Genomic DNA, 13150 nt, shown 5'->3' with positions numbered 1-13150 from the left:
GACCAACTAATCCTTGTCTTACGGCTTTATGTAAAGTTAATTTCCTATCTTTAATATTTTTTATGGTTATATTTGGGTCTATACATTTTTTTAACATAAGGAAATTTGTGCTCTCGTATATTTATGTTTCTATACGCCATATTCTGTACCGGGGCCAAATATTCGGGTACTTATTTTATTTAAAATTAAATAAATATAATCAAATCAAAATTGACGAGCATAATTTATGCATGTCATATTAACGTGAAAATAATAATAGATAATTATCTATCTACTTCCATAATGGTATTTTAATTAATGTAGCTTTATTGAGTATCACTTATCACTTCGTTCCAACCGACATAAATTTATCGAACATCATACTCCAACTAAACTAGGGATTAATGTCAATAACTGATGAATGTCTATATTTACAACAAATACCATTTTTTAGGTTTTTACGCGGGAATGACATCATTTACCACGTTTACATCATTCACCGTAATATAAACAAGTTTCACGGTAATTGAAAAGGGATAATCTAGAGAGAGAAAGTAAAAGCTAGTCAAAGAGGGGATGGTTGTGGTTTTACAGTGTTTTTTGGAAAGGAGGGTGAAGATTTCAGAAAAAGGTGGAAGAAATACGAGGGATGAAGATAGCGAGATAACGACTTACATCTTGTCGGCTGGAGAAGGCCACACAATGCCATATGCGCCTGGTGAGTAAGAGAAGAAAACTATGGTCAGGTAGAATTAACTGGAGAAATATTACGGTATTGGTTGAAAAATTAACAGGAAGGGAAGACCAACTGAATTTCCAAGCTTTCAATAAATTTTTACTGTAAAAATTAAGTATTAGTTAGATCTGTAGAAGGAATTTCAGGTAGAAAAGGATAAAAAATAAATATTGGAGAAACAGTTAGCCGATCAACTTTTTCATTACCAGCTATGTCAACATAGCAGGAAGCTCAGAATAATACTAGAATACTAGAAGTCATTCGGCTGAAAAAGAGGCGAAATAATTAATTTCATTTGAGTAAGAAATTTTGAATTGTGGAACGAAGAAGGAAAAATTAGCTAAGCCGGGGAATTTTAATTATTAATTATAATATAAAAATTACATACAATAAATCATATTAACATGTTTATGAGTATCTATAAGTGTATATAAGTAAATAGTTATTAAGTCAATCAGATCAGTGACATGTAAATACGTTATGATGAATGTTTAATGATATATGTAAAACTAATGGTCAATTTGTACTAAACACTTAAAATCATTTTTTTATTATTATAAGCGAGGTTTGTATAATTTTCTAATTATTAAAACCATAATAATCGTTGGTCGACGATTGTCAGTAAGTCGAACCCTGTGGTAAAAACAATTATTTTTTCTTGAAAATAGATAAAAACACGAACCAAATGTATGTCTGCCTAGGTACATACCGTCATGACTACATACATACAAGGTCAGTGTAGTTTTTGTTGCTAGCCGGTTATAACTTCTTTTACACTTATTTTGTATATGTTTTAAGTAAAAAATAACTAAATATTATTTCCATTACAGACGTATAATTGTATTTAATAATAAATAAATAAAAGTGATCTATTATATTATATATATATATATATATATAAATTAAATACAACCAAATTATTATTATTATTTTTAATCATTAAATTAAATTTATAATTATTTTGCGTGTCAGGACTAAACGGGACAGTATTACATATAACTCAGTGGCGGTTCTATCCATGGATAAGAAAGGCATCTGCACGATCAAAACTGTTTCGCCTTTACCAGTCAAAAATTAAAAAATGAATACCACCAGAGGCTAGATTAAGAATAAAAATAAAAAAATTTATAAATCATTTGTTATTTACATTTTTCTGTGTATTAATCAAGTGTTGAGGAAAAAATTTGACGATCGAAGGATTCAGAACCTTCAATTTAGGGGTCCATAGTCTATATATATTCGTGCCCGTACGAAACTTGTGTCCCGAATACTGCCCTTATTGATAATAACATTTATTCACGAACCAACCGATTTTACGTAATTTTATGAACGTATCTTTTATTTTTATTATTGATATAATTTAATGTGTCCAATAAAAATTGGAACTCGTTCCCTTTGCTGGTTAGCGCGACGCGGCTGCTCGGCGGGAAAGCAGTAACGCGAAGAGTAAAACCAAAACGTTACATGCCGTCGTTCGCTCGCGCACTAGTACGTATCGCATGCACCGCGAACACGGCGAACCCGTACCGGCGCGCGCCGTACACGATAAGATTCGCAATGAACTTGTACCGCGTGTGCCGCCGGGGGTCATCGTGCGTGTGTGATATTTAGACAGTCTGGCGTCCTCGTTGGTGGGGGGTACGTTGCGTGGCGTCGCGAGAGCGTGCGGTCTGGCGCGTCTGACTCGTCCAGTCGGTGGTACACGCGGTCCGCGCCGGTCCAACTCCCTTAGTGAAACGCACGCGCCGCTCCGCGCGCACAAGTTTCCCCTCGGAAAAATCTCATCGCGCCGACATATTCGAAACCGTTGCCTCCCCCGAGTGCGGTGCGCTCCCACTTACCCGTCACTGTTTGTTTCGCGTTCTCGTTCTCGTTTTTTATCTATTTATTTATTAATTTTCTTACCGTTTCATTTGCTCCCTTCGTCCGGCAGTGGACAGCAGCGATTCGCTCGTCGTCGGCGACCCGTTGCTAGTCCCATACGAGTCGCACACGGGTACGCGCCCGCGCGTGGATACGTTGCGGACAGCGTCCCGTACATGAGCTCGTCGCGCGTAGCCAGCAGGTGGCCGCTGATCGCTACGCTGGCCATCATGTCCGTCGCGGTCTTCGTGGCCACCGTCGCGTGGGCAACGGTGATCGGTTCCCAAACGATGTCCACCAAATATCTTGTTGACCGGGTCACCACTGTGTCAATTAACGACACCGCACCCGCACTCGTCGCTGGATTTAATTTGCGGTCCGGTGAGTACCTCCTATGCACGTAGGACAACGCGACATTTGCCCGGGTAGTGTGTGGCGCGCGCGCGCTCACGTGTGTGTGTGTGTGTGTATCCCATGGGGTATGTTGCGAGCACGACCATGTTTAGAATATCGTCCAAATTAAAATTTCGAAAAATCCGAATAAAGTAATATTGTGTACTGAAATATTGTTCTTTGTGATTACGATTGCACTTTAATTTTTATGCATATTTAATAATATTTTTTCCGAGTATTGGTTATAATTAAAACACGGGATAGTGAATAAAAAAAATTTTTAAAACACAATAATTTTTTTTTACACATGCCCACTCACTACAGTATATCACAATATTATTTATTTAAAAAATAAACATTCTTCCGCGCTGGATTGTAAAAAAATGTATACATTTTATAGATTCACTATGATTGGATGTCCATGGGACTGTCAAATAATTTTAAAGGTGTATTTGATTTTATCCAAAAGTTAATATGATAAATTAACATTCAATTTAAACAAATTTATACGAAATATATTATATAATACAGGTGGTTTGCGTTATTATTAAAAATTATTATTCTATTAAATACTGCTTAAAAATTGAAATTTTTAATGAAAATTATTTAATTATTTATCATAATTTCCAATTGCAGTGCCAAAAAATACCTTTATACCACGAAAAAATTAGATGTGAAGTTTGTTCGTTCTTTTAGATAAATATAAATGCAAACTAAACTTCGATTAAAAAGAAATAAAAAGCTGATTTACGCGTATAATTTAATATTATCTTTCTATTCTATATATATAGTTAAAATGTATATTTATAGGTACCACTTGATGAAAAATAAAAGTTAAATAACTGTCATATGTAAAAAAAATTAGCCATTTACATAATATTGAATATTAGTATATTATTGATCGTGATGATTATTTTTTTATGCTTCGATAAAAATATTATTTATCCATCCGAATATTAGTTTAAAAATAGACAATTAGGTATTTGCTATTTAGTTACGTGAAATTCTGAAGAAGGTTTAAATAGTTCATTAAGTATGTAACGTAAACAATATTCGTCAAATATTGTATTATATTGTTATTGTATTTATAATAGTACACTATTTAAAAAGAATTGCCAAAAACATAATTTTCTTCTTGGATTCTTTATTTAAGTTACATAATACGTTTTGATCTGACCTATATAATATGTGTGGCTCGAGTTTAGCGTTAGCAACCAACTATTAAAAACTAAAGTAATAAAGTTCTAAAGTATATTTATAATTGATTAGAATAATTACATATTACATATATATTTGTTGAACATTGTCATTTAAATAATCAAATACAGTTCACCAAAAAAATGTGAATTAATTTCGCTCTTAAAATCATTGAAAAAGTGACAAATAAAGATTGAATTATTAAATTACATAAATAATAATATAGGATTAACTGAACCGCTTTTTTTAGTTAAATTATTTTGCTTTGTGATTAATAATACAACAAATTCATTAAAAAAATCGTGATGGATGGAGACGGTTATGATTGGATGAGTGGTCTACAAGATAATAAGAAAAAACAAATCATTACAATAGGCTCATAAGTATTTAATTCGGCAAATGTACGGTAATACATTAGTAAGTATAGGAATAATACATTATACTTTGAAGAAATAATCGTTTTATTGATCAGGATAATTAATATCAACTTTATTGAGTAGTATAAAAATTAAAATCGCATTATATTTTACAAATAAATTTTTAAATAGAATTACCATAAAAATATTCAAAAGTATATTATGTTTATCGTATGTATTTATGACAAATATTTTACAGATGAACTTTTTTTTATATATATATTAACTTTATTTTAATAATTAAATATTTGATTTTAACAATATATAACGTAGATGTTTATATCAAATCCATGCACATACACACACGTACATTTTGTTAATTAACATTTAATAAAATAAAGATGTATACATCCTTACACCATAACTCTTAAAGTATAAATCTTTGGATTACCATAAAAAAAATTGGTTATTAATGTGGAAAAAAGTGTGTTTAACATTTTAACACGATTTATTATTTATTTTATTAGAACTGTTGTTTTAGAAGTTTATTTTTGTACTTATTTTAATAGTAATAATAATTGTATTAAATAATATTTTTTGACAAGTAGGAGTACCTAATTATGATTAAATAGGGCTGTTTTGTACAATCTCGATGGACGTTTTTGCATTGCAAATAATATCTAAACCGATTCGGAAACTTTTCAGTGTGGTTGTATTTTTATCCTGGCAATGAGCCATACATAATCATTTCTTGCAGACATTTTATCGATGAAATGTTGATGTACTATTTTCATTATTTTCCTTTCACTAACATTATTTGACAATTTTAAATATCATTAATGTATTTTATTATTGTAATTAACTATAAAATATTTAAAACTCAGCTGTATTATCATATTATATATTTTGGTCACCTTAATTTCTCTTTTTACTTTATAAGTTATAATATTTCTATCCATAGTTACTGTTATTTAAATAATCATTTATAATTTATGTTATACTTGCCTATTTATATGTTGTGAAAATGTTTTAGTTAGATTATTACTATTTTAAAAGAAGAAATAAGTACGAGTTAACCTAACGAAAATTTACAAATAAAATTAGTTTTATTATAATTTAAGATTTATGATTTTAAAATCTACGAGTACTTACCTGTATATTTCATCACATTAGTTCCATGCTAAATTATTGCCGACACATTTTTTTTTCAGAAATGTATTAATATTCATTATAAATCAATTACAATATATATTCTTATAAATATTAACCATTTAATATTTTTTAATTTTAATTAAATTTTCTATTAATGTATTATTCTCATACATTATAGTAAACTACATTTACATGTATATACAATATATACAGTATATAATATCTACATATTATATATTATACTTACAATAATTATTGTCAAAACACGTTGTTCAATTCATATTTTGTAATATGTAAATATTTCTTTTTTCGAAATATATTTTCAAAATCATATTACATCAACAAATTAATTTAAATTTTGTTAAAACCACCCGATATAAAATGTAGTCTTCAGAGACACTCAGGAGACGTAGGCGTGGCCTGTACGGTTGCTAAAATATTGCTCACTAAACAAACCGCGTTCATTCAATACGACACGTTGTGGCAAGTGTACGTCTCGTTCTGTATGTTTTATATCGAAATTGAAAAGCAAAAGAAAGTGAGATGACATATGTTTTTAATTTAACTATTCATAGGTAAATTTTATAAATATTCCATATACTTACATATGAATATTTAAAGTATTCATTATATCATTAAGATAATTATGCATAGAAATTTCTAATTTTAAGCATTATAGCAAAACGAAAAAAATTATAATTATGGTATTTCAATGTCAATTTATTTTAAAATGAATATTTGAATTTGATCATTAACTATATAGTATTGTTGATATAATATTAAAACTTTAAGTTCGAATGTGTTATCCATTAAATTTTAATGGTAAAAACTAGTTTTATTATAATTTAGTAACTTTAATTTACAAATAAAAATTATCATGAATTCGTATAATTATGTCATTATTTATAATTTATATTATGGAAATTTAAAACTGACGGACAACAATTTAATAGATAAATCATGAATTTTTTACATAAATACCTTATAACGATTTAAAAATAATGTTTACATATTTCTTTGTAGTTTAATGTATATATATATATATAGATTTTTTTTTAAATAAATTTTATAAAATTTAATATTATAAAAATAATAAATTCGTAAAAATTTTTGGTAGTGATAGTAACCATGTTGTACACGTAATATGTGAATTCATGGTATTCAACTAGAAAAATATATGTTTATCTATTGTTAACAGCACATCCACAGTCGCTCTTAACTTTTAATAATTAAAGAAATAATAATATTTAGTTCATCATCTTCGGTAGCCACCACTTATAAAAATTAAATAACCTTTTATCAAAATAATTAATTTGATACGTTATTTATATATTTATTCATGAGCGTTTATTTCGGAATTGTATTACGGTGTCTTCTTTAAAAGAAGCAGTAGGTGTACGTGTTTTATTTTTATTTGTTTTTTTATCCACCCTGAAATAAGATGCCTACGACCAGACGTCGGTAATACCCGGCTCCACTCGTATGGTAACCGTGCACGTATAAGAGGATTTTCCTTTTTCTATTTTTTTTCTCCTTTTTTCCATCATAATGTAACACTATGTCAATTATAATTACGCATTGCATTGTGTATCGAACGGTAGAAGTGTTGCGTGTGAGAAATACGTTCACCGGACGAGTAACTATTATATACTAATGTGTAATGTCTATAATATTGTATAGTGTGGACTACACACACGAGTGCGACAACTTGACGACGTTAAGTAGGGAACGCATCATATATCCACGATGCGTTTATTCATAAGACGCAACTGTCAACATACGCGTGGTCAGCAGATAGCCGCCGCTGGCCAACGGCCTCAAACGTATATTAATATTATGTTGTGCGTACCAATGCGATTTGCGGTGACTTTTTTTTTCCGCATAAATCACATTATCATTATTAATATTATACCGTCACGATCTGAATGGAAAATCATATAAACTCGTTGAGAAAACAATAACAATTGATATTATAGTTTCGAACAGATTTACATTGCGTACCAGGTATACATATACATGTGCACTTGATTTAATATTTTTCGTGGGCGCAATCTGGGAATACGTTTTGATCGTAATTTAGAAACATCGTTAACAGCTTCATTGACGGAGCAACCGTTATACTATAAGTAGTGCGCACACTTGTATAATAGTACATATATGTAATTATTGGTTGACAGAGTTACGGTCGAAAGAATGATATTTTTGACTTTTTAATTTAAATTTTAAGTATATATTATATTATACGACAACGTCAACCATAAACGATTTGAAGTATATTGCACTGACAATTGATAAGAAGTATTCAAGCATGGAGACGTACGCTAACTACCCATAGAAAAACCAATTTTATTGGCTATTGTAATTAATTTCATTTAAATCGATAAAATTTCAAATTTGAAAGTTTTACCTATACAAAGATTAAAAAGGGTTTATTACTTTAGAATAATTGTAATTGCAATTGGAATTATATTAAATTGGTTTATTAATTTAGTGTTTTCCAAATTTCATAAAAAAAATTCAGAAGACTTTTTTGGCTTTTGAGTAGCGCTAAATAAAGTTAAAAGACACTAGCCTTTTCTATACATATCTTGGTCACCAATTATTTTTACCTATATACGAATAGGTGAATAAAGAGCATGAAATATATGAAATTATCAAGAATTTAGTGATGAATTAAATTCAATATTTTCGATATTTCTAGACGTACGAGTAATTTATTATGTATTTAACTTAAATATGTATTGTACACTTTCGAGCTTATTAAAATTACATTGAGCCTCAGAGTGTAATTATTACAAACTACATGAATTACATTTAGTTAATTAATATGATAATAGTTTTCCAAAATCAAAATAATTTAACTCCGATTTCCTTCCCTCAGTTTAAAAATAATTCTTTATTCACAAAAAAAGAACGCAGATTGATTTTATACTCTTTTTAGCGATTCAAATGTTAATATGGATAATCTCTTCGATTATGAAATCAATGTTTGAAGTTCAAGCTAATATTCTAACCAGAAATGAATTTTGTTAATTTTTTAAAAAATCGATCTAATGTATTCATCGGAGGTAATTTGAATTCAAATTATTTAAGTGCCTGGTGTAGGATTGTGTGTGATTGAAATAACATAAAAAAAACTATTGATGGAAATTTGAATATCAGACTGGAGGCGATTCGAGTGTGCCTACATATGGTATCCAATTTTGGTATGAATGTAGAAATTCAAACACTGAAAAATATTTTTATTTTTAGCCAATGTCTCTCAAAACGCTTCATGTCTTTTTTGTAACTTAACACATCACAAAAACCTTTATATTATAACTATGACGATCTCGAAACATGCTTCCGAATAACTGTACAAACGCTTCCGTATAAAGTTACAAAATTGTTTTAATCCACTAACATTTGATCAGTCCTTTTTTGATATAACAAGTAGATACAACTCGTCAACTATGAACTATAATATAGTTATATATTATAATTATATGACCCAGAAACGAGAAACTCGTTGAACTAATTGTATTTAACAATTCGAACCTGGATCATAGATCAATCATTATTTATTTATTTATTTTTTTTTTTTTTACATATAATAATATCATTGGATATTTTCTCTTTTTTAGTCAAAGTTATATTCCCAACTTGATTTATTGATTAAAATTATTATATTTTATTAAATATAGATGGTCAGTAAAAATATATTATATACATGTTTCTATTTTTTAATCATCATAAATATAGACCCTTAAATATAGGCATTTTTTATTTCAATATATTCAATTCGGTTTTTATTTATAATACATACCTACACAATATAAACGTATTGACATTGAACACCATTCATATGTTCGTATAAGATTTCAATGAAAAATAATATAAGCATAATAATTATAATGTACGCATAATTTAATAATAATAAGAGCAGAAAGTATTATGTTAATTTTTTAAATTTTCCGTTGGATGTTCAAAATATTAATATTCTAATAATTAATTATATAATACATAAATAGATACTAATTATGGTGATCATACATATAGGATTATAGGGAAGATGTTAATTAATTATTTACTACAATGTCTAGTTAATTAACTTATACACTCTTAAAATCACTATGAAATATGAACAAACTCGGATTAAGACATTTTGGGGCAGGAAGCCAATGTTTTAAACGAGGCCCGTAAACGAAAAAAAAAATTAAATATTATATATTTATAGATTATTTACTGATGAGTTATGTGACAATATACGACTATGTACTAAGGTATTATACACATATATTATAGTAGTATACTGTATATCATTATCATCGATTTTTTTTTTTTAGGTGATTTATACAATGTAATAGAAAAATGTAAGACCCCTAAATAAATTCCAAATACCGAGGCCCGGTGACCATAGCTTTCCCTGGTTCCTTAATCTGAGCTTGAATATGAATGAATATTATGAGTTACAAATTTAAAAACATGCAATTGAGGATACCTCCATTTCTTGCTGTATCTTTATTTCTTTTATTAGGCATGTTCCAATTTATTGTAAACAGACAATAATTTTTATGTTTAATTTAATTTTACCCGCAGTTATTTTTAAAGATACTTAATTATTCATAACGATTAAATAAAAGTATTCTTGTATTTATTGCCCTTTTATTTTATCGCTATGAATAATCAAGCATTTTTAAATACAGATCTAAGAACTCTAAAATATCAAAATTATTAATTCAAACATCAAAAATACAGTTAAACACTACATATTAAATATTTTCGACTAGAATATGCACAAAAAAACTCAACAGAAAGTAACATAATGCAAATTGTTTATATTTGACCTGAACACGGTACATTTCATCAACAAGAAATTTGTCTATTGTCGGTGTAAATTCAATCAGTTTTATTATACGATGTGTAATGTAAAGTAAAGCTCAATAATGGTGATGTATGGTATATTTTTCAATAGTGGCATTGAAAATAAACTTTTAACTAACCCCAATTATTTTTATTTGTACAGTGTATCGACTCATAATCATGTGAACTATGTATACAATTAAAAGGAAAATGTATTTAGAATTATATTCAAATAAATAGTCGGTAGCATTTATATACATTTTTCACAAAAAAAGGGAGAAATAATTAAATAGGATATATATAATATATAATATAAAGTAGATACACATATATGTATACATTTATTCAAAACATATATAAACATTTTGGCACAGAATGCATTATAAAAACCTCGTTTTAATTATTTTATTTTTAAATAAATCCTAAAAATTGACGATTATATACATATGATATAATTTTAAAAACTTCTCAGAAGTGAGAAAATAGCCCTCATATCACCAACTGGCCCTGTAAATACGCCATTGTGATCAATCGTAGATGAAATATATTTTCTTTTTTACAAAGTAAATAATAAATAAATTAAAAAATATACGGCAAAAAAAAACAAAAAATTAAAATGTGATAAAAGCATTTAAAAATAATAAAACGAATTCTTAAAAAAAAACAAATAATTAATTCATATTTTGTCTCTAATAATTGTTAATGGATTCGTTCAGTATTCAAACCTTATTAATAATAACCTCATACTTAATTAATTTTAAGTCATTATTAATGAATAACGAAACTTTTCTCGAGTTTTCAAAATGTTTCATATATAACATTTATTATAATTTGTTTGGTTTAAACTAATCATAGTACATTATTACTAATATATATATATATATATATATATTTATATATAAATTTATATAGAATTTAAACAATAATTGTTTCACTTATGTTATTTTAATTGACATTATTAATGCATATATAATATTATATTATATATTGTGTAGAAATACTTAATAATAAAGTACCAATAAACTACCCAAAATTAAATACTAATTTCGAGCTTGATTTTAATAAATATCAATTTTCATTAAATAAATATCAAACAAGAATATGCACATAAATTGTAGAAAAGATTTTATTACTATAAGACAATAAGCATCTGATTATATAATAACATGTCATATTTATACCAAAATTCATAAGTACCTAGGTATGATTTATTTAATTTTAAATAATATTTACATTAATGCCTTATGTAATGTATTCAATTTTAGGTTTCATTTTTTTAATTCGAAAATTTATTTATTTACAATGACAGAAATACAAAGCAACATTATGTTCCCCAAAAAAAGTTCTAGTTTTCCTAAATCCTATTCGAATTTTAACTTTTTTTAAGATTTGACATTGAAAAATATTAAAATTATAATAACTTTTAAGATAAAAAAAAATCTTGATTTTCAACTGAAAGTTTCTGTATGCATTTTATATTAATTAAGAATTACGTGATTATTAAAAAGTAATAATGTTGCTGAAATGACCTGGATTATTTCTTGTTAAAAATATTATGTTGGAAAGTGTATTCGTGTAGGTCTATACATTTCATGACACATGGTTTAGCAAAACACAAGTAGAATCATTGATTTATATACTATTATAATACTATTTATAATAAATTATAAACGAATAGTACAATAGTTTTCTAAAAATAATTTAAAAATAAATAGTAACCATTATTATGTAAAATAGAAAGAGGCACAAAACTACCTGTCTTATCAATATATCCATTGGTATTAAATGTTAAAAAAATATAAAATAATACCATCTATGTGGTAGACGAATATTAATTATTGTTTCTAACGTATACGGTTGGTTGTATATAAAAAATAATTGAATATCAGATTACGGTCTAGCTGTAAACCCTTGGTAATTTTAGTGTGTACAACTGTTATTATTTAATATATACGACTCATAATTTGTCCACGTCAATGATTAATGGTCAACAATATAAAATGGACCGAAAATAATGAAAAACTAAAAAAAATATATATATAAACAGCGGGAGCTGTACAGAAAAAACAACAGGTTTCACATTAATTGTTCGAGGTATAATGCAACACGGCGGTAATAAACAAACGGATATAAGTTTACCCTATGCACTGATGAAGATGATGCACGGACAAGAGAAATATAATATTTTTAAGATGTAAAATATGTATTATGTTCCTGGTAGAAGACCGTTGAAAGAACGTAACATAAATCATGAAGTCAACAATTCGAGAAATTAAAATTATTCTCACTTGCGGTTGTATGAGGTGAGACCGACGCGATCTGTTTTCATAGAAATGATTTTTAATTGAATGCATTTAATAACTATCACCACCATGTACTTTTAATTATCAGAAGTCGCTATTATTTTTTAACCAATATTACATTTTGTTTGTTTAATGATTATTTCTAGATGTTTTCTAAAAATTTCCCGGTATCTATATAATAAGGTTTACCCGGCTTCGTCTGGGAAGTATTTCACCATCATATATTGCAATGCAAAATGATTAGAGATAATACTATTTCGATATAAAACATAAATATCTAGTTTGAAAAGAAAGTATCATAATGTACTGTAATCATATTTATTTTTATT

At 27.5% G+C, this 13150-nt stretch overlaps 1 protein-coding gene across 1 annotated transcript in view; it reads left to right on the top strand.

Annotated features, from left to right (window-relative positions):
* Nucleotides 1-2394: 2394 nt before the first annotated feature.
* LOC112692674 (A disintegrin and metalloproteinase with thrombospondin motifs 9-like) overlaps nt 2395-13150 on the top strand; it is an 85616-nt gene continuing 74860 nt past the window's right edge. Inside the window, exon 1 of the mRNA XM_025567412.1 lies at nt 2395-2959. Coding sequence (XP_025423197.1) covers nt 2755-2959 — 205 coding nt within the window. The 5' untranslated portion in view covers nt 2395-2754. The remainder of the gene's footprint in view (nt 2960-13150) is intronic.

Source organism: Sipha flava, unplaced genomic scaffold (assembly GCF_003268045.1).
Source record: "Sipha flava isolate LNK unplaced genomic scaffold, YSA_version1 76_pilon_pilon, whole genome shotgun sequence".
Lineage (NCBI taxonomy): Eukaryota > Metazoa > Arthropoda > Insecta > Hemiptera > Aphididae > Sipha > Sipha flava.
Note: the sequence above shows the minus strand (reverse complement) of the source record. Positions and strands in the feature narration are given on the sequence as shown.